Consider the following 27,686-nt stretch of genomic DNA (forward strand, 5'->3'; position numbering starts at 1 on the left):
CCTTGTCATTCACATAGGCTTTCTGTAGTTTACTAAGCAGTTTACTGTGCCTCTTAAACTGCACCACAGAACTATACTGCCCCACCACCTTCAAATTAGTATGATCATAGTTCTCAGTCTTGACTCCTTCCTTGGGCTTTTTGTCAGCTATGACCAGTACCAGAGTATCCTCAGCTGCTGCTTCACAAAAGAGGTACCAGCCACATGTGGTGGCGCATGCCTATAATCCCAGTGGGGGCTGAGGCAGGAGGATCAGGAGTTTAAAACCAGCCTGAGCAACTTAGCGAGGCACTTAGCAACTCAGAGAGACCATGTCTCTAAATAAAACACAAGAAAGGGTTGAGGATGTGGCTCAGTGGCCAAGTGTCCCTGGGTTTAATCCCTGATATTAAAAAAAAAAAAAAAGTGTAGACAAAAGAGGTACCAGGTCAACATCTAATGAGGATATAAGCAGCACCCTATCAAAACATAGCAAGGGGAAAGATATGGGGCAGGCTAAGGGAATGGAAGGATTACAATTTCTGAATCTTGTTTTCTTTTCATTATGTCTGGATCTTGTTGCTACTACTCATGTCCTATCTTTGGTAAATCAGCCTTCTTTACTGATGGTGTAATTATGAGGACCAGAATTGAGCATGAGCAAGAGCATTCAGCAGACAGAAGGTGATGCCAACACATTCTTGCTCTTTTGGAGAGATACAGGAATAAGTATGCCTGGTCACAGCTTGCCATAAATTAGCCTGCTAAATAGCGGTGGGTTGTATCTGTTTCCTAGGCAGAGCACATGTGGGACAGAATGGATTTCACCAATGGGTGGTTGTCAATCTGAAAGTGACATGGTCCTTGTGAATATTTAAGGTGCTAGAGGTGTAGTTTAGCAGTAAATTGCTTGCCTAGTATGTGTGAGGCCTTAGGTTTGATTCCCAGCCCCCAGTTAAAAAAAAGATTTGGTCCTTCTGCCTATTAATGGCACTCTAATTTGTCCCATTTTTATTATCTATGTTCAACACAGATATGTTCCATTTATTCTGTCTTTGATTTGCCTCCAAAATCAATAACTTGTTCACTATTTGCATTTAATGTATCTTAAGGATCTCATATGTTTCACAAGCTATTTGCTCCCGTATTTACTACATTAGTTTTCCATTGCTGTGATAAAATACCTAAGATACACAACTTAAAGGAGGAAATGTTCATTTTGACTCCTGGTTTTAGAGGTTCAGTTGACTCCACTGTTTTTGGACAAGTGGTGAGGAAGAACTTCATGGCAGGGAATGTGTAGTAGAGCAAAGCTGCTCACCTCCCCAGCTGCCAGAAAGCGAAAGGAAAGGAGGAGGAGTCAGGGGTCCTGTAACCTCCTTCCATTAGATCCCATCTCTAAAGGTTCCACCACTTCCCAGTAGTGCCACAGGCTGTCAACCAAGTCTTTAGCATGTGCATCTTTGGGGGACATTTAAGATTCAGACCATAATACTACATTTCTTTCAATTTCTATAGCAAAATTGAATATTCATAAATAATACATTAAAAACATTATAATGCTTATAATAGCGTAGACAGTATATATTTCCCCCAGATGTTTAAAGTAATTGGGAGAACAAATACAAAAATTAAATGTGCAACCAAAAGATCTCTGGGAATAAGAGGATCCTACACCTTTATGTAGTCTTGATGGCAAGTAGTATTTTCCAAAAATGGTCACAACTATATTTAGATTCACATGTCATTCTAGAATTGTGATACACATTTTATCAAAAAGGTGGAGTCTAATACCCTCTCTTTGAATATGGACTGTCACTAGTGACTGACTAGCTTCTAATAAATAGAATATGTGACTTTCAAGTCCAATTCATAGAGGTCCTGACACAAAATAACAACTCTGCTTTAAAGGAAAATAAGTAGTTTATTCTGAGCCAGATATGAGTAATCTTGGACCAGGAATTGACCTGAAAGAGTATTCAAAAAAAAAAAAAAGAAGAAGTTGTAAGAATTTTTATGGACAGAGAACAAAGGCAATCATTAATCATAGTGAATATAGTGGTAGGAGCACTACAAAGGGAAAGTGGGAAAAGTCTGATCATTGGACTGAGATCATATCTTATTGCATTCTTAGAAGATTGCTTAAGTCATGGGTATATTCTCTGTGAAGCTATGGATAGTTAAACAAGTCAAACATACATCCCAGAAAGTTTACCTAATAGTCACAAGAATGTTTGGTCAGAATCAAAAAAGTCAGGAGTAATACCTTGATTTTTTTAAAGGTGCAAAGTAGCCCTTACTTCATAAACCTCTCAGTGCTTGCCTGTCATCTTACCTCTTCCTGAGAAGTACTTGTTAAAGAGTTTATTGTAATAAGCCAAGCTTCTTTGGAAATGCTTAATTTTACAAAGTACAATATACAACGTTTGCTTGGTTCTCTCTAGTTTGGGAAGTTTGCCCTTTTAACCATGTCCCATGTACAAGCTAGAAGAAACCAAAACCTATCCCAGAGAGATTGACCACATGGAGAAGCCCATGTGGAAGCAACTGAGGCACTCAGCCAACATCAGCATCAACTTCCAGTTGTGCAAATGAATAAACCTTTAGAGGATTCCAACTCTTAGCTATCACATTTTCCAGTTGAAACCCCAGACATTATGACTAGAAAAAGGCCATCCTGGCTGTTATTTTTCCAATTCCTAGCCAACAGAATTCATAGCATAATAAATGATTATATGAAGCACCAAGTTTTGGAGTAACTTGTTATGCAGCCATAATAACTGGGACCAGCTTGCATTCTACTTATAGACATTTGTATGCTGTTGACTCAAGAATAGTCTAGCCTGTGGTACAGAATATATATAATTTCAGGCTACTGCTGGCTTATTATGGATCATGCATTGGGTAAATCCTCATTTCTCAATGTCTCAATCCCTTTTAAAGGAAAAAAATTCATAGCCACCTTGATATTGACTTTAACTATATATATTCACATATATGTACGTATATATATATATATATATATATATATATATATATATATAAATACAGATGTAAATATGTACAAACCTAAGATCAATTATAAAATCTTATTTTTAGAATTTTATACAAATAAAAAATTAAATTCAAACAAGACTAGAAATGCCAGGTGTGTTGGCACACACCTGTAATTCCAGCAACTCAGGAGACTTGAGACAGGAGGATCACAAGTTCAAGGCCAGTCTCAGCAACTTAGGCCCTAAGCCCTGTTTCCAAAGCAGCTGTACCATTCACAACTCAATTTCTCTATACCCTCTCTAACATCCTGGAATTATCTGTCCGTTTTATTATAGCCTCTAACAGATATGAAGTAACATTTCATTGTAGTTTTGATGCATTTTCCTGTTAAGCATTCATATATCTTTTTTGGGCAAAAATTCTGATTGAGATTATTTGCCCATTTTAAAATTGGGTTATTTCTTTTATTTTTATTTGAATCCTAATAGTGCTTCATACATCTAGATATGTCTTTTATTAGATATATGATTTATTAAATGTTTTCTACCCCTTAAAAAAAACTTAGGCCCTAAGCAACTTAGACCTTGTCTCAAAATAAAAAATAAAAAGGGGCTGAAGGTGTAGCTCAGTGGCAAAGCACCCCATGTTCAGTGTCCAGTTTAAAAAAAAAAAACTATAGAAATGGTGAAATTCAAACTTTTAATCTTAAGGAATGGATGATGTTGCTTTGATGAAGCTGTATTGGATCAGTGTGAATTTTGCAGCCATTGCCTTTAACTCTGTGTATCTACAACTCTCCTAACATTACTTGTCTTTCATGAGGAACAATGCTTCATTTACATATTAAATTTACCTCTCTAACCTTTAGTCATTAAAAAGTTATTACTTGACATTAGTGCCATCAATGGTCACCTAGATAATCCACAATTCAAAATAAAATCCTTGTACAAAATTGGCAGTTCCTGAATCCTAGCTTGAAAAATCACTAACATAGATGGATTCATATTTAATTAGCCATTCATTTATCATTCAGGAACACTTCCAATGTGGAGGAAGTTTACAAATTTGGAGGCGTAGAAATTAGATTGTATTGAATTGGAACAGGCTCAGTGCAGGATAATCCAAACTTGAAATAAGACAAGGGAATGCAAGAGAGAATGGTTAATGCATGTAAGTATACTCAAGATGTCATGATCAGCAGTTAGATATGGAGTGTATGGTTGAAGGGAGATTATAGGATTGCTACAACTTTCTAATTTAGAGACTAGACATCAATGCCTTTACCAGCGAGTCTTGATAGGAAGATGATAAATTACATTTCAGACACGTTGAGATCATGATGCTTATGGCATCCAGCGGAGAGTAACCAGTTATGTAGAGCAAAAGTAACTGGTTCATAGATATAACCAACTTTGACAACCACAAAACCATACTTAGCCATACTTCATATTCATAATAAAGCAGTTGTCTCAAAAGAACCAGCAGAGGGCTGGAGCTGTACCTCAGTGGTAGAGCACTTGCCTTGCATATAGGACACACTGGGTTCGATTCTCAGCACCACATATAAATAAATGAATAAAATAAAGGTCTGTCAACAACTAAAAAAAATTTTTTAAAAGAACCAGCAGACAATCTAGGGTTTAAAAATAAATAAATATATATTTACATATATATACAAATATATATATATTTAGTTTTATTTATAAATATTTATAAATATATATATGTATTTTTTGTTTTAGCTGGACACGGTAACTTTATTTATTTTTATGTGGTGCTGAGAATCAAACCCAGTGCCTCACATGTGCTAAGCGATCGCTCTACCACTGAGCCACAACCCCAGCCCCCAATCTAGGGGTTTTTGTTCATTTGTTGACTTAGGTTTCAAGTGGGGTACAAAGAACATCCCCTATCCTCTTAACTGTTTTAGAGTAAGTTGCTGACATGTCTAGGCCAAATGAAGAAGAAATGAAGTGAGACCACTTTCTTCTGCTCATTATATTAAGTATGAGAGCACTGGAAAGAGTAATTTGGGGTAAAAAAGTGGGAGAGTAAGACTTAACATTTCAGAGGTGAATAACTCCAGTATGTTCCTGAGTTGAAGTTGGTCACTAGAATTCATTCACTCAAAAAAAAAAAAAAAAAAAGTTATAGTGAGCACTGGCCAAGAAAATTTAAATGAGGAAGTTCTTTTTTTTTTTTTTTAGATGGAAGATAGATTTTTATAAGATATATCAAAACCATGAACAATACAGAAATTATTGTATAAAACATTCTATACCAGACAAAACATCCTTTCAAGTTCTATTGTACACTTGGGTTATAAATCATAGTTGGATGTTTATCTGTTATACTTTTAAAAAATATTTTTTCCTGCTGCCTGTGTCTTTGAACATGAATGAGGAAGTTCTTACTCATGAGGAAATATAGTCTGCCTCACCACATGCCCAAGATGCTGGACCAAGTTACCATGGAATAAAGCCTCTGATACTTTGAGCCACAATAAATCTTTCCTCCTTATAAATTGATTATCTCAAGTATTTTGTCACAGTGATGGAAAGCTCACTAGTAGAAAATTAGTACTGACAAATGAGGTCATGGCTGCAACTATATCTGACAATGTGATTCAGAAGCTTTTGAAATTGTTTGCAAGAGAAATTTGGAATTTTGGAGAAGCAGGCTAGAGAAAGCCTGGAATGCTACAAGCAGGGCCTGATGTGATTCTGGTAGGGGCTGAGAAGACCAGAATGCTGACAGAAATGATAGTAAAGTTTATGCTCATGAGTTTCAGATGGAAATAAGAGTATCCTGGAAATTGGACTAGAAGTCATATTCTTTACACTGAAGCAAAGAACTGGAATGCATTTTGTCCATTTCCAGATACTCTGTGTGAGACTGTATTTAAAGGTGATATACTAGTTTATCTGGGGAGGAAATTTGAAGCAACACAGCACTCAGGCAGTGGGTATTGCTGATAGAATTGGGAGTGGAAAGATTTGAAAAACTTGCAGTTTGGCCAAAGAAGCCTGTTTAAAGTTGTGTCCTGGAAAGTGTGGTTGCCAAAGAGTAACACCATTAAAAAGAAGTACTTTGCACTGAAATGGTAGCAAAGATGCGTGTCCCAGAAATTGGCAAGACCTTACCTACCATAGGCTCAATAATGTAGAAATGTAAATTCATTTCAAAAACTTTCCTTGAGAAGAATTTCCTGGAATATTCTGCTTGCAGAGTGACACCAAGGGAATTGTTTCACTAGGATTATTCCCTCGTGTTCAGCCATCCAGGCAATCAGAGGCTGCTACAGCTGTGCTCCAAGAAGGTCAGCTACTTCTTGATGCTGCATTTGCAATATGTAAGACTTGTAGGGTCATGGAACCTTTCACTAGAATCTCAAAGGAAAGCAAGAGAGGTGAGGCAATGTTTGGCAGGACTGTAGACCCTGCAAGCAAACTGATGTGATTGGGAAGCTTTGAGTGAAGTTGAAGATGCAGTGGAGACCCCAGGATGTTAGAGATGCCACACATATGGAATGCCTACTAAGGTAAGCCTCAGGCAACGAACAATCAGCCCAATATAGTAGTCACATGGTCTGCAGCCTGAAAGATGGTAGCGTTGAGAGTCCAAGCCCTTGGGGCCCCATATCCTGCCATCATGTGCCCAGGTGCCAGACAAGGAGCTACAGCTGGATTTGGGTGTTGCTTTGACTTGGTTTCTCCTTGCTGTTTTCCTGTACCTTTTTGGGAATGGAATGTTTAGGCTGCCCCACTATTTTATGTTAAGTATGTAACTTTTTATAGGCACTTACAGCAGAGCTTGCTTGGAGTCTGACTTTGGACTTGGGCTTTTGAGCAAAATGGAAGATTGGAGATGGACTAAATTCATTTTGTAATGGGAGATGGATGTGTTTCTTTCAGGGTCAGGGGTGAAGGGTATGCTTTTGATCTTATATGCACCCCAAAGGCCATGTGTTGAAGGCTGGTTTCCAGCCTATGACACTGTGAAAGGTGGTAAAACCTTTAGGAGATGGGGCCTAGAAGTTAGATCATGTGGAGCATGCCTTAAAGGGGATATTGGGATCCTAGCACCTACCCTCTCATTGCTTCCCAGCTACCATGAACTTTGTTCCACTACATTCCCTTAGAGTGGACATGGACAGTAGATGAATTCAAGAAATTAGGATTTAATAATTATAGGGCTTTATGGTTAATTTGAATGTGAAGGAGCTAGAGAAGAAATTGAATAGGATTTTAGGGTTATGGAACCTTTCACTAGAATCTCAAAGGAAAGCATGGGAGGTGAGGCAATGTTTGGCAGGACAAACACTGGGACTAATCAGTTTGGAAATGATTTCCAAACCAGGTTTGTCATCCTTGTGTAGCAGACACATTATTGTGACTATTTTATTTCCTCTCACCCTTCCCCTACCCCAATCCACTTCTTGCTAGTTAAAGAGATTATTAGATTTTTCTGTGGAAAGAATTTTATTTTTGGTGATGTTGGGATTGAACTCAGGAACTCCTGCATACTGGGCATGTTCTCTTACCACCATGCTACATTTCCTGCCCTATGGGCAGAACTTTAAAGGAAGGAAACATGAAACTAAACTAGATGTTTCTTCTTTACCAATACTAAATGAATATGGTAAAGGTGACCACCTCATAAGCCTTCCATTTCTAAAAGCTCTAAAGTACCTATGATTCCATTAAACAAACTAAAAATTTAATATTGTCTAATATTTTTTCCTGAAGATGCACTACTTGTATTAAAGTAACAATTAAAGTTCTGCAATTAAAAGCAAAGACATATTCTGAAAAAGATACAGGGAATTGAGTTATCATGAAAGACAACTGCTTTTTTTTTTTTTTTCCACCTTACAAGGAAACTTAGGAACGAAAGTTAGTTTTTCATGATGTGCTTTTCATTTTAAGACATTTGGACTTAAATGTAGGTACCATTGTTGACTTTAGAAAATCCCCATAGCTTCAGAGTTCCAATTATCACCCTTAGGGAAAGCTACTGAAGGAGAAAAATGTTTAGAAATCTAGCAAAAACACGTGAATCACTGCCTTTTCAAAATAATGCAACCAGACTATCATTTGAGAATTTCATTATTTTATGATCTATTCATAATTATCACACCTTCCACAAAATAGTATAGCCTAAATGTTTAAGAATACAAACCAGAATGCCTAAAGATGTAACACTTTTAGCACTCCCTAGCTGTGAAACCTTGCACAAGTTGATCAACCTTGTGTCTTAGTTCCTGTCAAGAGGAAATAAGATTAAATGAAATAAAATGTAAAACACTTGACAAAGTACCTGCACATAGTTAAATATTCAGTATGAGTAATAGAAATGTCATGTTGCACAGCCAACTTTTGAATTATAAGCAAGGTATCAGAAGAAACTTGACTTACATTTAATGCAAGATAACTTAATATGAATAAACAAGCCACATTTTAAATATATTTCTGCATTAATGGAATGGTATTTAAAGAATTAATCTCTATGTTCATGTCTACTTAAGTTGATGTAACACTAATTTTAATCATTACCTAGGCAGTCTAGTGAAGGCACTTTCAACCAGCCCTTACATTGAAAAAGAATCTAGTCAGGAATTGATGATCAACAGATGCACATTTCCATAAGTCTTAAGTAGGAAAGGTTTAATTTTAAGGAACTTCCCAGCAAATGGATTTATATTCGTGAATCTTTTAAAATAGAAGGGGGTGGCTTCTGGGTAATATTTCAGAATCTAGAGTGCTGTGTTAGAATGAAGATTTTGGGGGCTGGGGATGTGGCTCAGCAGAAGAGTGCTTGCCTAGCACGTGCAAGGCCCTGGGTTCGATCCTCAATACTACATAAAAATAAATAAATAAAGGTATTGTATCCAGCTACAACTAAATAAAATTTTTTTTTTTTTTAAAAAGAATGAAGATTTCTGTCGAGCGTGGTGGCACAGTCCTGTAATCCCAGAGGCTCAGAAGGCTAAAGCAGGTAGATCACAGTTCAAAGCCAGCATCAGCAACTGAGCGAGGCCCTAAGCAATTTAGGGAGACCCTGTCTCTAAATAAAATACAAAAAGGGCTTGGGGATGTGGCTCAGTGATTAAGTACCCCTGGTTTAATCTCTGGAACCATTAAAAAAAAAAAATGCTGGTTTCCACACCAAGGAAAAGTTAGTAAGGGCAGTGCTTTAGAATTTGCATCGACTATCTCAGGTGAGTTCCCAATCTCCTGTGGTGCTGGGGACTGAACCCAGGGCCTTGCTCCTGGTAGGTAAGGGCTCTACAACTGAGCTCCTGCCCCAGCCCCAAACCCATACAGGTGAATATTACTCAAGAACTCAAGAGAAGATCTCAAATTTTTGACATTAAACCTAGAAACTATTGCCTACTTTTAAACAAAAATGATCACATCCTTATGGGAGGCATGTACTAAATGGTGAAATCATTCTTTTGAAAAACTTTTTTAAGTCTGCCCAATGGATATTCAGAAGATTGGGTGTGGGGGAGTAGAAGTAGCAAAATTTTGAAATCCCTCAGTAAAGTTCATTCTTGGTCTTCGCTTCCTAAATTTGTTTCCAACTCTATTAGATTTAATCACTAAACAAGACCAAAAGAGAACTTTATTTTACATGACTTTATTTTACATTTAGAACCATTTTATGCTTTACTTTAAAAAAAAGACTCACTCTTGCTTTTTTCTAAAAGCATTTTAACCAAAATCTTGATTTAGGAAGACTTAAGACATTGTGCATTACTTTAAATATTTTCATTCTTTCAATAACTACTAAAAATAAGTTCACAATTAGGGTTTCAAATGTCCTAATCATCTCTAGTTTGCTCTCATTTAATATTTTATCAATCCCATCATGTGCATACAGAGGTTAAGGTGATATATAAATTTTGTATCTTTCAAACACATTGATGCTAATCAGCTCTTAATCTAATTACTATTTCATTTATTCAGAAATAGCATTTAGACATAAAAACTTTGGCTAATTTACACACATCTAATACAGCGTGTTATTATGTGTTTTAAGTAATACAATGAGGTTCACTCTTTCATTCACTTTGAAATATTTTTAGTGTCAACAGGATTGAGAATATCATGTGGTTCAGTCTTTTAAAGGAAGTTATATAACAAAAGCATAATGCCTTTGAACCTGAAAACTATCCCCAAGGCCATAAGGTCTATATAGGAACAGAAAAAGGAGAAAGTTCAAAGACTTTCTCTCATTTTTTAATATGTAAAGTGACTAGTTTAAGCCTCCGTGAAGACTTAGTGAAGAAAAGCGCTCCTTATTATGCCACTGAAAATAATGTGTTCTTTTAAGCTACTAAAACCACAAGAATTTAGGGATATTGGTCCTATGCTACATAATTCATGACTCATCAAAAAAGAACCTGTCAGTTATAAGTAAGTTAACTTTCTATGCCAAGTAACAATCATATTTCATTTCTCCCATTTGTAAAAAGAAAAGGTGGCCTGGCCAGGTGCCATTCAGGATTCTCTGCTAACTGTAAAATGTGGATTGATTTTCTACTATTTTTATAGTCCATGTGTATATAAACTTTCAGTTCTTTAACTAAAAAATTTTTATACTCATAACCATATCAGTGTATTGCCCTTAGTTTAAAAATGTACAACTATATAAATAAAAACTATTGTTCCTTCAGTGTTACTTGACATTTCTTCTATAATTTATTTAAAAAAGTAAATGTAACAAGATACTTAAAAAAGGCTAGATACAAAAGTAGTTAAGCTGCTCACGAACATTTAAAATTTTCCAAAATGTATTTTCAATCATGATCTTATAAAACATTTTACAGTTATCAGAAAGTGCCCAGGCTGAGTTTACATAACTGAAATACCTTAGTACAAATGTCTAGTTAGAACTGAAGTGCAGTTACCTCCTGACTGACTGCATTGAAATAGGAATACAAAGAAAAATAGGTGATTGTGATAAAGTACTGTGCATTGGCCCCATCATATGTACAAAAAAAAGTGCCCTCACTCAAATGAACAAATTACATGCAAAATATTAGTGATATCATTTAATATCCTAGAGCTCAATGCAGCTGAAATAAACCGCAATAAAAGTGTTTTTTTTTTTTATCGGTAAAAGTGATTTCATTTTGAAGATCTGAATGTCAAGAACTTTTTACAAGTTCCATATACATGATACACAATTGCAGCCAACCACAAATTAAACACCATAAAAAAGTTAAAATGAAAACACAGAACATACTTAATTTTTTATTTTGAAATTCCCTATTCCCTCTATACAAGAACCTTTGCTGAAACACTTTCCACAAAGGCAGCAGTGAATTTTCAGAACATTTTACATTTTTCCCCCTCAGCAAAAAGATAAATCACAGTGTAAATTATGTTGTTCTGCTGTCATCTTTGGCTGGGGTTAGACCCAGAAGTTGTTGACTAGCAAACCATTATAGCCAAATGTTGCTAGTGCTCCTCAGGCCTTTAAGCTACAAACTCAGCAAGGAATGTCTGTATTTAGTCTCTTTAAGGAACCACCAGGGGGGTATATGACAGCTTTAACTTCCATAAATTTTTATAGACAAATGGAAAAAATCTACAAAATTAGCTAGTAATATTACACAGCAATACACACTTTTTATACTCTACACAAAACCAAAATTCTTGGTCTTAATGGCGAGTAGCAATTTCTGTTTGAGAATCTGTTTAGAGGAATAGAGTGGGACGTAAAGTCGAGAAATGCAAGTATTTGCAGTAGGAAGATGTTGGTCATCTGGTGGTCTTATTGTGATTGAGGGCATAGGCTGAAATCCTTCTTCACTGGCTGGCAATGATGGGCTTGATGTCCAAAAGTAAACCTAAATAGGAATATGATAATTACAATTTTGACTTTTATAGGTTAACATTCAACCCTTAATTCTGGCAACATAAGAGCCCCATTCCTGGAGCTGGGCTGTAGCTCAAAGTCAGAGCACTTGCCTAGCATGCATGAGGCACTAGGTTCGATCCTCAGCATCCCATAAAAATAAAATAAGCAAAACAAAGGCATTCTGTCCATCTACGACTATAAAAAGAATTAAAGGAAGGAGTCGATCATACCTCAATAAAAAGCATCCCCCCACACCCAAAGACAGGGAGAAGTAGTATGGTCCAAGATTAAGAGAGAGATAAGCATTTTATTTTAAAGGCAATTTCACCTTTCAGGGTTTCAGTTTTCTCATATATAACATGAAGCTACTGAAATGGTCTCTAAGGGCCTTTTCTATGGCTAAATTTCAGAGGGGATCTAATAGTTGGAAAAAGACACAAGGCTTCCAAACAAAGGACATGATTCTAGGTTCAACACTTACAGCTTATCTAAAATAGTCATTTTGCATTTTATCTATTAGCAAAAATAATAACACTTTCATCAAAACATTATGATACAATTTTAATTGTAAGTAAGTACTGGGGAATAGCTACTGTAGATAAAAGTTAATGCAATCAGCCACATAAACATAATGTTGGCAATAAATGTTAACTTCTACTATACTTTTTGTACTTAGATATAATAAGGATATGCTTTCCTGAAATATTTCTCTGAATACATATTCACTGATTCACTCTTCTATACTACATATATACTAGTTTTTGGTACAGTATTCTGATCTCTTAAGAAAAAAGATTTTTTAATCTACTGTCTTTACTGCACACACCTAAACAATTTGCCAGAGTGATTCGGAAACCTAAACTAATTTATTACTTCCTAAAACATAGTTGATTTGTGTGAGAAACCATCCAGAATTATAGATTTTAAAAAAATGGACTGGGCCAGCTTTAACAGATTAATGTAAAGTGGTTCTCCAAGGTGGATGACTATATTACTAGACTTTCAGGAAATAAGAAGAGAAATATTGGCAGACTTCACAGAACTACACTCTCCAAAAGAGAATAAACTATAGTTCTTCTCCAATATTCATGACATTGCAGGACTAATGATAATTCATGGAGACCTGTTTGGGAAACTCCTATTAAATTCTTATGTGCTTCAAGCTCTTCCCCTTAGACATACCAGGATAAAATCATATATATGTGAAGGATGATTTCCAAAATGAGGCTAAAGGGAATAGAATACATGTTGCCTAAAACTAAAATTAATTTTTGATAGGCATTGAAAAAGTGAAGCCCACAAATTAAAGCTGTTGATAGGGTAAAAAATCTCCTTCAGTAAAGGCCTCAAAATTCCTAAGAGTGAGTAGTAGGTTAGTGAAATTTTCTTCCATTAAAAGGAAGACATTGGAATGAGATTTAACTTGGCTGACTGGACTAAGCATGTGCTGATTTTAAAATATTAGAAATTAAACTTATTTTTTTTTACCTATTCCACAGTTTTAAGTCAGACTCATCAGATGCTGAATCATTTCTAGCTTTGGTAGATCTTACAGAATTGATACAAGTTTTGCCTTAGAGAAATAAGGTACTCTGAATTCAGAGACTGACTACAAATTCAAGTGATCCTGAAACCACAGGGACAGATAGATTGAGACACTGGTTTAGAGTTTAGAAGCCACAAGACAGAGAAAATTAAACATTGACCAATGAACTCAAATCTAGCTGAATAACAACAACTTAAGTCAAATTACTAGAAAGGCTAAGCCAACAACAAAACCAGGTTAGCAGCTAGGACCCCTGAACAACCTGTCTTGCAATAGTAGAAAAATACTGCAAGGTTCCCAGAGCCATATATTCAGGAGAGCTAAAAGCAGCTCCCGATTAAACTGAAGGTAATTAGAAATTTGTAGGTTTTGTGCTTTACTGAACAAGTAACTAAATAAAATGACACATACACTTAGAAATGATCATTTTTAAACAGTGAGTGGTCTGATTTAGATAACTAAGAATTAAGGCTGATTAGACAAGGGAAATGTCCCAGGGAACCCTGAGGAATTAATAGTAAGGATCCCTGGAGTTTACTGGATAAGGAATGCCTTAACTTCTACAAGAAAGTCTGGAACAGATTACAACCTTCAAGATTAATGATAATGAGCAAGCTGATCTGGTTATGAATACACTTGAGACTAGATATAGATTGTAGACTTTCCATTAAAATCAAAGTTTATTATCTAATTTATAATTCTAAGTTGGCTGGGCTTTGTGATAATATTAAGTAGGATAGAAATAATAAATTTAGCTGGGCATGGTAGAAAACAACTGTAATGCCAGCTACTTGGGAGGCTGAGGCAGGAGCATCTCAAGTTTGAAAGCCAACCTGGGCATTAAGACCCCATCTCAAAATAAGAAGGACTGGGGCTGTAACTCAGTGAAAACCCTTGGGGGTTCAATCTGTAGTATAACAGGGGGAAAAAAACCCAGAAAAATAAATTAGAGGAAAAATAGCACATATAAACACTACATGATAGTTAACCTTTGTCTGTGGTTTTTCTTCCCATTACTGCAATTATCTGTGGCCAACTGTGTCCAAAAATATTAAATGATAAACTTAAGGGAAAAAAAAACTCTAAATTGGCTGCCACTATTCCAGTAGGGATGTCAAAGCATCTCTTTGTCCAACATTACCCATATAGTATGCACTAACCACTGAGTAACTTAGTAGCCATCTCAGTTATCAGATTGATTGCCACAATGCTTGTGTTGAAGTAATTATTTTATTTAATAAATGGAAGAACAGTGATGCTGGCCAATTTGTACATGCCAAAGAGAAGCCTGCTCAGCTTAAGAAAAGCAAATGTTACTGAGTAAGGTCACAATTGCTAAATTGTTGACTCTTAAATTGTAAACATTACAGCACAGTGTATGATTAATGCTTGGTTAAGATGAAAAAGGCATAGAATTGTGGGGCTTGGTACTCTCCTTGGTTTTAGCCTTCTACTGAGGGTTTTGGAACGGACAAGGGTGGCTATTGTAAATGGGGCAGGGGGCATTAACTGTGTCACTACAATAAGCTGTATTATCTTTTGGGACAATGACAGGAATATTAAGAGATAACATACCTTTGGAGGTTTAAGAGAAAAATAAAAAATATCCTTTTATTTCTGACCTTTTACAATTTCTCCACCCTACCTAAAATTAAAATGATCATTCATATAAACAGTATTTTAAAATTTGGGGAAAGATGTATAGCTCCACAATAGAAAGCACAAACTTACCATGTCTGAGAACTGGGTTCAATCCCCAGCACCCATTCCACCCGCCCCCAACAAAAGAGGGGAAAAAAAAAAAAAAAAGCAGCAACAACAAACCACTACATTTCCTTGTACAAATTTTGTGAAGGTTTTAACTTACAAGATCTTGTCGTTCCGTCATGCTCATTTTCTCTACTATTGACCAAAACCAACGTTTGAACTGCAGTAACTTCTCAGCATTTTCTCCTAAGAATGAAGAATATAAATTCAATATTCTATATCAGTACTATAAACTTCTTATAATACAAAAATTAACATTTAACATTTGAGGGGTCTAATTCTTAACACAAATTAGGACCATATGCATAATGTAAAAAGCTCTGTAGTTGATTAGCCAATCCAGCCTTAAGACGACCAAAACAAGAAAAATGAACCACTATTCTCAAAAGTGATAATCAGACTTTAAAATCTGTTTGTAAATCATGATTCTTCTCATGTCCTAAGCTTCTTAGATGAATGGGTTTATAAATGACATAGATCTTCTGAAAAGCAGATTGTCTGGGGGTAAGTAGAGGGAACAAAAGAGTCTACATTTCTAAAGCTTTGGAATGATGCCTATAGTGCTGATCTGGTCCTTGGGCAGAAATTTTGTCTCTCTCCTAGATTTTTGTTCATAAATGAGACAAATTCTTAATGTGTTGAGAGCTACACTAAAAAGCACAAAACAATTTCCAGGCATGAAGAAAAAATGTACCCAAATTTAGTTTTTTATAATTTGGCTAAAGCTGCTTGCAAAACTGAAAAATAAAAGGAAAAAAGTTGGTTATCTTTATGTATGTAATAATTTTGGGACTGTAGGTATAATTTTTTTAATATATATATATATATATTTTTTTTAATATATTTTTTAGCTGTAGATGGGCACAATACCTTTTTTTATTTTTATGTGGTGCTGAGGATTGAACTCAGTGCCTCACACGAGCTAGGCAAGTGCTCTAACACTGAGCTACAACTCCAGCCCCTATAGGTATAATTCTTTTACAGCAAACTTCTTAGAGCTTCCAATGTTTATTATATAGTTGCAGTTAAAAACTCAGGACTATGGGGCTGGGGATATAACAAATTCCACTATTATGTTTAAGTATAAAGCATCAATAAAAATTATGGAGGGGAAAACTCACATTTAAAAAAAAATACAACTCAAGGCTAGTCTAGGGACTTTCAAAGTCCCTTTATTCTGAACTGTAGAATAAAACACTGGAGATAAAGTTTATTCTAGAAAAATTATCACTACACTAATCTTTATTCTAGATTCTCCATGTATTTGTGTGCTGTCATGTCTTTGTGAGTGTGAATGGGTCTGGCTCTACAAAACAAACATCGTGCAATCAAATTTTTTAGATCTGAAGACACATGAATCAGGAAGGGCCAATAGATCATCAGTATATACAAATCCTATGCTGACCACAAAGAATTTTTACTTGCATTCTTTAAACCACGTTTTTTTGAAAACCTAAAACAGTTATTCCACATTAGAATCAAAATAACCTAATGCTAAGCTACCAAAATGTTATTTAGTGCAATCATACCATTAAAAATAATGGATAACATTGTATTTCCCAGATCCTGTAATAAGGTTGAAGAACCAGAAACTCGGAAAATGCTGACCACACACTTATACAATTTATTCCTTAAGTAAACATTTACAGAAATTCCTACCTGATTCATCATTGAAAGAGGTGAAACTAATCAGCATCTGCACATTAACTTCACCACAGCCATTTACCAAAAGCCTAAAATCTTCTGCTGTTAAATCTTCTAATGAGTTTTTTGGAAGCACGTCTAGTAGACCTTTCCTCATTGCCTAGAGAATTTTAAAAATTATCCTTTTGTTACAATAAATACTTTATTTTCCACATAACATGTTTGAACTGTTAAAAAAATCCAACTTCTATAAGAATGTAACTTTCCATTTTAAACCAAAAAAAAGTTTTGTATTTTGAATTTATTTCATAGATTCAAAAGGAAGGGGAGAAAGGCAAGTAAATAGGTCACAGGTTTAAAAAATAAATATTTTTAGACACTAACAGTTAACTAAAATTATTTTTAAAATTGTGTTAGTAACAAACAAGCTGGTCATTAAATAAGAATAGCTTCAATTTGCCAAAAGTGTTCTCTCCTGTCAGTATCTTAGATGAGGATGACAACAAAAAAACCTTCCATATTCAAACTTAATATTTGGAGGGTAGTGAACTATGACCTAACCTGAACTCTTGAGATCAGAAATATATGACTAAAAATAAAAAATAAAAAATATGACACTATGAGTAATAAATTTACATAAACATTTTACCCTGGAAATGGAAAAAGTTACCAAGAGACCTGATTTTAGAAGGGCCTGTTGGGCTTGGCTGATATCAAAGAACCTGGATTTTCGAGTGTCCCTCAATGAACCCAGCTGTAAGAATTTGCACAGACTATTTGTGCAAATAATGTGATTTCACATGTGCTTTCCTCTAAGAGTCTGGAACTTTAGTAATCATGGCTGGTTGCACAGTTTAAAAAAAAAAAAAAAAGCCACAGGACTAATAACCTCCAATAAAAACTCTGGTCTGACATCTAGGCAGGCTTCAAAAAGCAGACACACTATACAACACATTGCTGCATTTCAGAGCCAGAATCTGCCTAATGGATCCTTTCCCCTAATCTTGCTGTGGGTCCTTCTACTAATAAGCCTGAGTCCTGTAAATACTTCTAGCAGATCACCCAATATATATTATTGGTGATAGGACCCTGAAAGAACTACATTTCAGCCCCACAAGCACCCTTTCCAAACTCTGATGAGACAAAAAATGCTTTATCACATGACTTAACACTTTCTAGAAAACACTTACATGTAATGGCTGTTCTGCAACTACCAACATTCTGTGTTCTGCATATTTCCGCACATACTCATACACATTCTGCGGAGTCACCGGTATGTTCACACCATTAGGAATGAGTTCAACCTGTGAAAAATTCAACAATGAAGACAATTTTATCCAAGAAATATAGTGAGTTAACAGTTGACAAAAATCTTAATTTCCTAGAATTTTTAAATCTAAAGACAAGTCTTTATCTAAAAAATACCTAAGAGTTTTAAGACTTAAGTAGAAAAATCCCCTTCTATTCTCAGTCTGTATCACTAATTCCTAAGTCATCTCTCTGTTTATATCCAGCTATGCTTGCTTCTCTTTCTCAGTGTGTGCACACATCTTTCTCTCTCTTCCTAAACTGCTTCTGTATGAAGCAGCAGCACAACAAATTAACCCAGTTCTCTTGCCAGAATCAGAAAACTGTATATGCTTTACCTGTCCTCCACCTTCTTCTTTACACAGGTCAATTGCAAATGCCAAATCCATTGCTGAGAAAACAGCATCAGCATCTGAACTCTGAGAAGCGAGGATTAATTGCCGCAAACTTTCATACATTACAGGGTCAAAAAAGGCAAAATCATGCCAGTTGACCTAAGACGTAATCATATGAAACTCAAATTATGAAAGAAACATTAGTAAATTATCTGTGATAAAGAATCTTAATTAATTTGAAGATATACTGATAAAGAATTTCCCACTAAATATATGAAACTACTTTGAAGAGGTAAAATTTAATGTTTTTTTGAAAATGAAATGTATTGTCAGAATGAAAGTACAAAAAGTGTGTTGTGGGGGGGGGGGGGTGTCAACAGCATGATAAAGTTTTAAAAATTTGATTTAAAAAACTACCACTAGTTGGGCACCATAGCACATGCCATAATTCCAGCTAATGAGGCAGGAGGATTGTTAAGTTCAAGACCTGCAAGACCCTGTCTCAAAAATTTTTAAGAGCTGGGAATGTAGCTCAGTGGTACAGTACTGCCTAGGTATACAAAGTCCTGAGTTCCATCCCCAGTACTACAAGAAAAAAGAAAAGCCAGTATTATGTACTGAACAATGATTATGTGCAGCAGCTGGTTCTCAACTAAATATACATCTATTTGTTCTTGATAAAAATTTTAAAAAATACAGATTTATCAAATCCAGTTGATAAATCTGATGCTCAAAGAAATTCAGTAACTTGTACAAGGTCAAATCACTGAGTTAAACTTGAATCTATGAGCTATTCAGTATACATTATTAAAAACTCAACATATTAACCTCTCCATGTTACTGAGATTTCAGTCTAGTTCTAAGAACAATAACAGTTATTAAGAACTTCATGGTGGGTGGCAGGGGCACTGGAGTTGTGGCTCAGCAGTAGAGTATTAGCCTCACACTTGAAAGACCCTGGGTTCGATCTTCAGTACCACATAAAAATAAATTAATAAAATAAAGGTATTGTGTCCAACTACAACTAAAAAATAAATATTAAAACACACACACACACACACAAAAAGAACTTGAATGGGGCACAAATTACAGGGGGTGGGGAACAACACCAAATTACATTACATATAATGGGATGTTTGTATTTAATAGAGAACAATGTTCATCAGTGGGTTTGATTAAATTATTAGATTACAGCTTTGATGATTCTAATTTATCAGATGTGACATGCATCTAAAAAAAAGAATTTGATATTTGCTATTTTGTGTCAATTTACAATACCTTTAGAAACAGTTTTTCTGTTGCTGTTGTAAATCAAAAGCTGCATAATTAGCATTATACATCAATTTTAAAGGCTTTCCCCTCTCCCTCCATCACAAAGAAATGTACACGCTGTTAAACTATCAAAACACAAAATAGGCTAATTCCATTACCTGAAAATAAATACTAAGCATGTTATACTATATTTTCTTATATTCTTTTGCCCCCCACCCACATAAATATTACATATATTTTTGAAACTGGAATGTTCTTTCAATACTGCTACTCTCTTCCACTGCCACCTGCTACAACTAATTATAGTGGATAAAATTTACTGGCTACTACTCTTTGCTAGTCATGATGCTGTTTCTTTACCACTTTACAAATGTATATGCCAAAAAGTGTCAGGGGATTTATCTGCAATAGGATCCATAATCTGTCAGACCCAAAGCTACCTACCTGTGTACCCTACTCTACTATGCCATCTCCTCCAGATACAAAAGATTCTACATATGTCATATTGGAATATTATTTATAAAAAGAATCTTTGTAAAAACAGTTATGTTAATCAAAATTACTTACTTTTCTACCAAGTAGTACTTTAATTACATGTCTATTCAATGTGATGGGACATAGTTCATTCTGCAACAGACATAGTCCAAGAATCCTAAAAACAAACAGAAAAAAATAAATTTTAATTTAAAAATATATTTAGAATACACTACTGCACACATGTATACATAAGCATTCATATGATTAAGAAATTCTCTACAGCTTTATTTCTATCCACTATGAAACAGAACATAAGCCCAGTTTTAAAACTAATGTGTTATATCCAGAAACAGTGGCACATACTTAAAATCCCAGCTATTATGGAGGTTAGGCAGGAGGATCTTGTGTTTGATAGAGGTCAGCCCCACTGGAGGAGTGGGGCTGACACACATTAATATTTTAGAAAATCTCATTCCACTGTAGTTTTTAAAAGAACTTAAGAGGCTGGGGATGTAGCTCAGTGGTAGAAAGCACATTTAGCATGCACAAGGCCTTGGGTCCAAACCCCAGCACCCTTCCTCCCCTCAAATGTAATAATTTTTAGAGATATTTTACCTGCCAATGTTCCTGAAACAATTCAACCTTGCTTCTGTGTTTTTGCCAGGCCTTGGAGTATAAAATCCTCTTTTTCCGGGTTGGTAAAACAAAGGGGCATTGTCATCACCATCATCAGTATCATCTAAGTCCATATCTACAACACTTCGACTAGAGCCATGACGTTTTCGGTTTTCCTAAAAACAGAATGCTACAGATTAAGCCTCAATATTCATTTTTTAAAAAATGAAATGTATTGGTGCATGGCTGTAATCCCAGTGCCTCCAGAGGCTGAGACAGGAGGATTCTGAGTTCCAGGCCAGCCTCAGCAACTTAGTGAGGCCCTAGGCAATTTATCAAGACCACATCTCAAAAAATAAAAAGGGCTGGAGATGTGGCTTAGTGGTCGAGTACCCCTGGGTTCAACTGCTATTACCCCACCACTATCCCGAAATATATAAGGCTTGGGGATATAGTTCAACAGTAGAGCACTTGCCTAGCAAGTATGAGGCCCTGGGTTCAATCCCAAGTACCACAAAAGAGGAAAAAAAGAAATGTATGAACTGGTTCTCTGAAATCTTTCAAAGTCAGGAAGGCAGAACATTCATATTTAAATGTGTCTAACAATATTAGAGGTAAACTTAATTCACTTTTCCAGAACTGTGGTACACAAACCTCATGTACATAAAGTCTTTCACCTGTTATAAAAATAAAAACTACTTAATGCAACTCACGTTAGTTTCTTTCACCTTAATATTTGAAGATATTTTCACTGGATAAAAAATTCTGAATTTCCGGTTTTTAGCACTGCCTTTTGGCCTCTGTAGTTTCTGGTACGAAACCTACTATCTTTCAATTCACTTTTTCCCTGTATCTTGGACACCATTCTTTAGCTGCTTTACAGACAATTATCTTTGTATTAATCACAGTAAATTATGATGTGTCTGGACATAGTTTTCTTTTTATTTATACTGTTTGAAGTTCACTCAAATCTGTAAATCTATGTCTTATACCAAATTTATTTTCAGCCATTATTTCTTCAAAAAATTTTCCCAAAGCAATTTCTTTCTCCTCTTCCTCTGGGAGTACTCCAAAGACATGAATGTTATATGTTTTGATATTGTTCCAAAAGCTCTGAAACTATTCTTTGGTTTAAACTTTTTCTGTTATTCAGAAGGGACTGTCACATTCATTCTACTTTTGAATACCTATCCAACTTAAAATTTGTTTCAGGTATTGTACTTTTAATCTTAAAATGTATTTGGTTCTCACTTTTATACTTTCTATTTCCTGTATCTTTTCATTCATTATCTTATACAACATGAGATAAAGTCTTTGATAATCCCAACAAATGGATCACCTCACAGATGCCATCTACTGGGTTCCTTTCCTGGGACAAGTAGCCAGTCTCATGGTTATTTATATGCTGAATAATTAATTTTAGAGCCTTTGAATATTTGTATATTGAACGTTTCTAATATCAAGTTGTGAAAACGGGTTATGTTAAAATAATATGGAAGACTGGCTGGTTGATGAGGGGGGTGTAGTATTATAAGGATTCCAATGATGAGTTCTCAAGATGTTTGTACATATCCTTCATATGCACCACTTGGAATAGTCTGAGAGCTGGGCAGTGGTTTATACTTTAGTCTCAAAGTCTGTTTCCAGGTAAAATGAAGTAACAGGATCAACTTTACCATACACACACACAGTGATTAACTGATTGATTGTAATGGGTATGCTCTCCTAGTTGGCACTGTAAGTTCTCCAGTAGCTTTTAGAGTAAGATATATGCAATGAAATACATCATGTCCTAAGAAGCTTCCCTTGCTGTGATACCACATGTATCTCTGCACCTTTGGGGCCTTGAGGAATGAGTCTTGGAATTTTGTCTGCCTCTCTCCTTCTCTGTTATTCAGTTCATTATATCGAATGCATATATAACAATTATATAATTATCTTGGCTTCTCTTTCTCTACTGTAATCATGTATTTTACTTACAAAATTACTTATTTAGTTCCTATATCCTACTTTTCTCCCAATTTCCTTATAATTTAAATTCAAAGTATCTATTAGCATGTAAAGAATACAGCTCTTACCTGTACCTTTTCTGAGGAGTCTAATAATCCAAGATCCAGAATACTATCAGCTCCATTTTCCCTAAAAACAAACAAGAACCTTTCATTTTCCAGACAACTGAAACATTTATAATTTAGTATGGTATGGAGAACACATAAAAAATTTTCCAAGAACTCATTATTAAATTTAAGATTTGGGATTAACAAGTATCCAAGACACTTACTTCTCATAATGTGGTTCTGAGGAGCAGAGACATCAATAATATATATTTTAAAAACCCACGTGATGTTACATGTATAATTCATGATAATGGGCTAAAGACTACCTGATTTAAGTTAAAATAAACGCTGTCTTCACCAAAGAGCTGGAACTTAAGCTCAGAGCAAGCATTGCAGAAACACAGAAGAATTGTTTAGGAAGCAATCACAAATAAGGACTGAAGTTCTAAAGCATATTTAATAATTCTAGAATACTATTAATAAATTCATTGCTCCATAAAGCCAGGAGGAACGCAGTTGATACCGTGCGTTAGTTTTACTCAATCAAAAAAGTACTACTAATTTAGTAACATATATATATAATATATATACATAAATATGTATAAATCTTTTTTAACCAAAATGCACATTCTTTTGAAATTTTCCCATAATGGCTAAACTATAATAGTGTGTGCTGATAGCTCTAGAGACAAGGCAAAGGAATAAAGAAAATATACATAAAAGTCCAGAGATGCAGAATACATAAAAAAATAAACTTTAACCAACAGTCTCTGGCCTGGACCATTCAAAAGCTTTTGAAGTGGCTGTTTCAGTTCAGTGCTCAGCCTGATTGCTTATACACCTGTACCTAATTTCATTCTTTCAAAATCATGATTGGGAAGAAATAACAATTTTTTATTAAAGAGTTGGGGCTTGTAGCTTAATGACATAGTATTTGCCTAGTATGCACGAGACCCTGGGTTCAATGCCCAGCAGCACAGAAAATTTCATATAAAATAATCAAATCTTCAAAGCTTCAACTATTAAGAGTAGGCCTAGGATAGAAGTCACAAGAGTAAATATGGTACATCTTCCTAATATCACTTTTACTTGTCACCGTGGAAAAAGAGGGGTACGTAATTTAACTATTAAATATTTTAGATTTATATTAAAGCAAACAAACATATTACAAAATAGAAAGCAAAACCTGCATGAATTTCTAATGTGAATCAGGGGACTAAAATAAATTTCATACTTATGGCAAGAAGTTAGGTGCTACACTCCAAGATTCTTTTGAGTATAATATGACCTCTTGCCACAAGGGGTATTCTGGTGGAGAATTTGAGATGTACTTCTTGGAAGCAATTCCTAAACATCAAGTATATAGAAGACCTTTTAGAACCAAAGTGACTAATAAAACACTACCATTCTAAAACAAAATCATGATTGGGTTTTTTAAATCCATGAAATTTAATTAGCTTTCTCTGTTTTTTTATTCTTTTGCTATAAAATATGTTCATATAATCATGCACAAACAAAACACAACTACTTTACAGGCTGCATGTTAAATTTTAGGTTTTTAAATTCCATGAATATATACACTCTATTTCCATTATTTTTTCTTCATCAGAGAGTCAAGCTCTTATAGATTCTAAGCCACCACTTAATAAAAATTATTAAAATATCATACTTTATGGTATAAGATTTAAGATATGGTGGCACACACATACTAAAAACAAAACAGTTGATGTTTAAACTGATAGGCCTTCCCAATTGTACACATTACCGTCCATGTGCAATAATGAGTTCCATGGCCTCATCTACTCTTGCTCTCAGAGAATCTTCACTTGCTAGAAGGAGAAGCAGCTGAGCTGGGGATAATTCCAACAGCATGCCAGTAATTTTACTTGCAAATGCCTATAAATGATAAACAAATGTTACTTGCCTACTCTCAACTGCTTGTCAAAATCTACAGTCAAGCCAAACAAAAAGAAATGTGTGTTCGTGCATGTGCTTTAAAGAAAAACAAGAGGAGGGGCTGGGGTTGTGGCTCAGAGGTAGAGCACACACACAGCTAGTGTGTGTGAGGCCTTCAGTTAGATCCTCAGCACTACATACAAATTAAATAAAGGTAGTAGTTGACAGTTTTTCTTTTAAATGGCCATTTCAATTCAAAAGCAAAAAAAGCCACAACCAGTTAAGAGTCAGCTAACTGCACATTACATACTGGTTGCATTGCTTGCACACGGGGATAAAGCCTCTCCCCAAGTGCCTGCCGATGTGCTGGCAAAGGATCAGGATCATCACTAGGATTTCCTTCGGAGGCAGGTCTGAAGGGCCTTGTGTCAATGGAAAGCTGTCTTCGAAAATCTCTGTAAGAAGAAGAAACGCTTTTGAGTTCACTTACTTTGACTGCAAAGTGAAATTATCAGCACAATGAGAAAACAAGAGCATATAAATTATTCCAGCTGTGGTACCAAGGTGGAATAATACCTAAATACATGAGAGCTGGAAAATAAAAATTGTCTACATTTTGTCACTTGAAAATCTATGAATTTGCAATGTGTAATTTGATTGTAAGGGGGGTAGGATCTGCAAAGACCAGAAGTCAAGAAATCATCCACAATCATGATTCCTGAAAATTATGGGCCAAAGTAAAATGTGACCCATCTAATAAGAGAAAAAAATCAAAGGATTTTTTAAGCAGCACAATTTGCCACAATAAGATTTTTAAGAGAGGTAAAAAAAGAATGATATTAAAGGTAGTAAAAATGTCAAATAATTAAGAATTCAAATGGATAATTTAATTTCAACTGCCTCTGGGTTTTTAATTCAGAACGTCTTAGTAATAGAAAGATAAAGTAATAGAAAGCTTATGTCCAAATATTAAAGCTGATTTTCTTAAATAAATAAATAGACAGTACATAGATAGATTCTTTCCTTTATAAGCCAACATTCAATTCATCCAAAATGCTGGTATTCAAAATAAGATACAGAATCTTCATACCTATCCCGGTCTCTCCGAGAACCCGCTCGCAAGCCACTACTCCTCCTCATTTCCCGTTCCCTCTCCCTTTCCCGATCTCTCTCTCCTCTGTTCCTTAATCTCTGCATTAAACCTAGGAGAAAAGGTGAAATACAGCTTATGTGGATAAATGTAAATGTGAATACATTAAATTTCAGTCAATGCAAAGAAATAAGTCAAACAAGAAGACATGACAGCTCAACACCATCTTCCTTTTAATTATCTGTGTTGCTAGTGCCTTTCTCCCACTGTCCCTTTGATTTTGAGGGTTGCAGATGATTGTACCGAATACACCTGGCACATCAAAGAAGTTCATTTCAGTATTTGTGAAATGTATTCTTCCCCTGGTCATGTCAAAGCTGTGAAATAAAATATAGCAACTAGGTTTATGTTAATTTCACTACAAATAATCTTGAGATGTCTGATTAGTAATTTAAATATCTTCTTTATTCTTAATTTTTGGCACTAAAGCATTATAGGCCACTAGAACATTAGCTATAATTATTTTAAAATTTGTAACCCCAAGCTAGAGTATGGTTTCCTAAGGCATTTGCTAAGTTTCCATATTCAAAATCTGTTAAACTATTTTTATGATGAGACTATAGAAAGTCAGATGGTAAAAATGATGATGAAAAGCTGGTGAACTCCCCCCATTTTTTCACTCTCTTTCCTTTAAACAGCTCATTCGGTTTTTATGGTGGTGGTTTACAGAACCCTAGTGATAAACAGGTAAAATTCAGAATTTTATTTGTTCAATTATTGTTATCAGTCCACTGACAGGGCTGACAATCTTCTGCCATACTTGACATGAATTAGCAATTATCAACTCATGAAGCTTTTGTAATCTTACTGATTTTTTAAATTTGCTAACTGGAATCTTGAAATTAGGTTAAAAGCCCTCACTCCAAAGTGTTGTTTCTCAACACTCTTCTCAAGGATGTTAATACAGAAAGCCTTACTGTAAAAGGGGGGGGGGGGGGGCGCGGCGCTTTTTAAATTAAAATAGTGAGCTAAGTCATGCTGGTATACATTTGGGTGCAAGCTCCTTAACTCATGGGGGACTAGAAACAAGTTTGTAAATCATACTTAGAAAGGCTATCTAGAAAACTGCATTTTCTTCTCAAATATCTGTATCAATTAATACAGGAGGTAGAGGGAATACTAAGTGCAGTTTGCTTACTGAATTTTTATATCACCATATTTTTCACACCCACACTGAACTCCTGAAATAAGTAACAACTGATATGAGAAACCACTACAATCATAAACATCTAGCAAGTGTGGCAGTAAATAAGCAATTAATCTAGAATAAAATTATATGAAATTGTAAATGTGCATTAAAATTCACGAAAAAGATTCATAAGCATTATTATTACTATTTTGATGAACAAGGAAGTAATTTTTGCTTGTTATGACATTAGTCTGTACTTACTTGTGTGGGTACCTTTGTTGGCATTTTGAATACAATCTAGATTTGGCAACTTTTCATTTGACAAAAATGCTTGTGCAATGGCTGTATAAAAACTTCGTGCTACACCACTGCCCTCTCCTGGCTCGTCCTTAAATGTGACTTTTACTCTGTGGACAGCCATTGGAGTAGTTGCACATCTTCGGCCAAAATGATTGTTAAGCTGCCTCATAGTCTGCTGAATGAGGAGATCTCGATCCCGATCAACCTATTAAAACATGCCCAAAAGTAGTAAATCCATCACTGGAAATCACTTTGAAATTTTCTATGTAAAATCTGAAAAATGAATTTTACATTTTCTCTGACAGTTTTTCAACTTACAAGTACTGGGTTGTTAGAAGCTTAT

At 35.1% G+C, this 27,686-nt stretch overlaps 1 protein-coding gene across 3 annotated transcripts in view; it reads right to left on the reverse strand.

Annotated features, from left to right (window-relative positions):
• Window positions 1-11,224: 11,224 nt before the first annotated feature.
• Window positions 11,225-27,686, reverse strand: part of UBR5 (ubiquitin protein ligase E3 component n-recognin 5) — a 130,412-nt gene continuing 113,950 nt past the window's right edge. For all 3 annotated transcript variants that reach the window (XM_081266723.1, XM_081266722.1, XM_081266724.1), the window contains 12 exons: window positions 27,305-27,548; window positions 25,855-25,966; window positions 25,075-25,219; window positions 24,634-24,764; window positions 22,890-22,950; window positions 20,812-20,987; window positions 20,287-20,371; window positions 18,451-18,606; window positions 17,995-18,108; window positions 16,820-16,964; window positions 15,261-15,346; window positions 11,225-11,836 (listed from right to left, as the gene is read on the reverse strand). In XM_081266723.1, the coding sequence (XP_081122849.1) occupies window positions 11,624-11,836; window positions 15,261-15,346; window positions 16,820-16,964; window positions 17,995-18,108; window positions 18,451-18,606; window positions 20,287-20,371; window positions 20,812-20,987; window positions 22,890-22,950; window positions 24,634-24,764; window positions 25,075-25,219; window positions 25,855-25,966; window positions 27,305-27,548 (1,668 nt within the window). In that variant the 3' untranslated portion in view covers window positions 11,225-11,623. The remainder of the gene's footprint in view (window positions 11,837-15,260; window positions 15,347-16,819; window positions 16,965-17,994; window positions 18,109-18,450; window positions 18,607-20,286; window positions 20,372-20,811; window positions 20,988-22,889; window positions 22,951-24,633; window positions 24,765-25,074; window positions 25,220-25,854; window positions 25,967-27,304; window positions 27,549-27,686) is intronic.

This window comes from Spermophilus citellus, assembly GCF_964194105.1.
Source record: "Spermophilus citellus genome assembly, chromosome: 14".
In the NCBI taxonomy this organism is placed as follows: domain Eukaryota; kingdom Metazoa; phylum Chordata; class Mammalia; order Rodentia; family Sciuridae; genus Spermophilus; species Spermophilus citellus.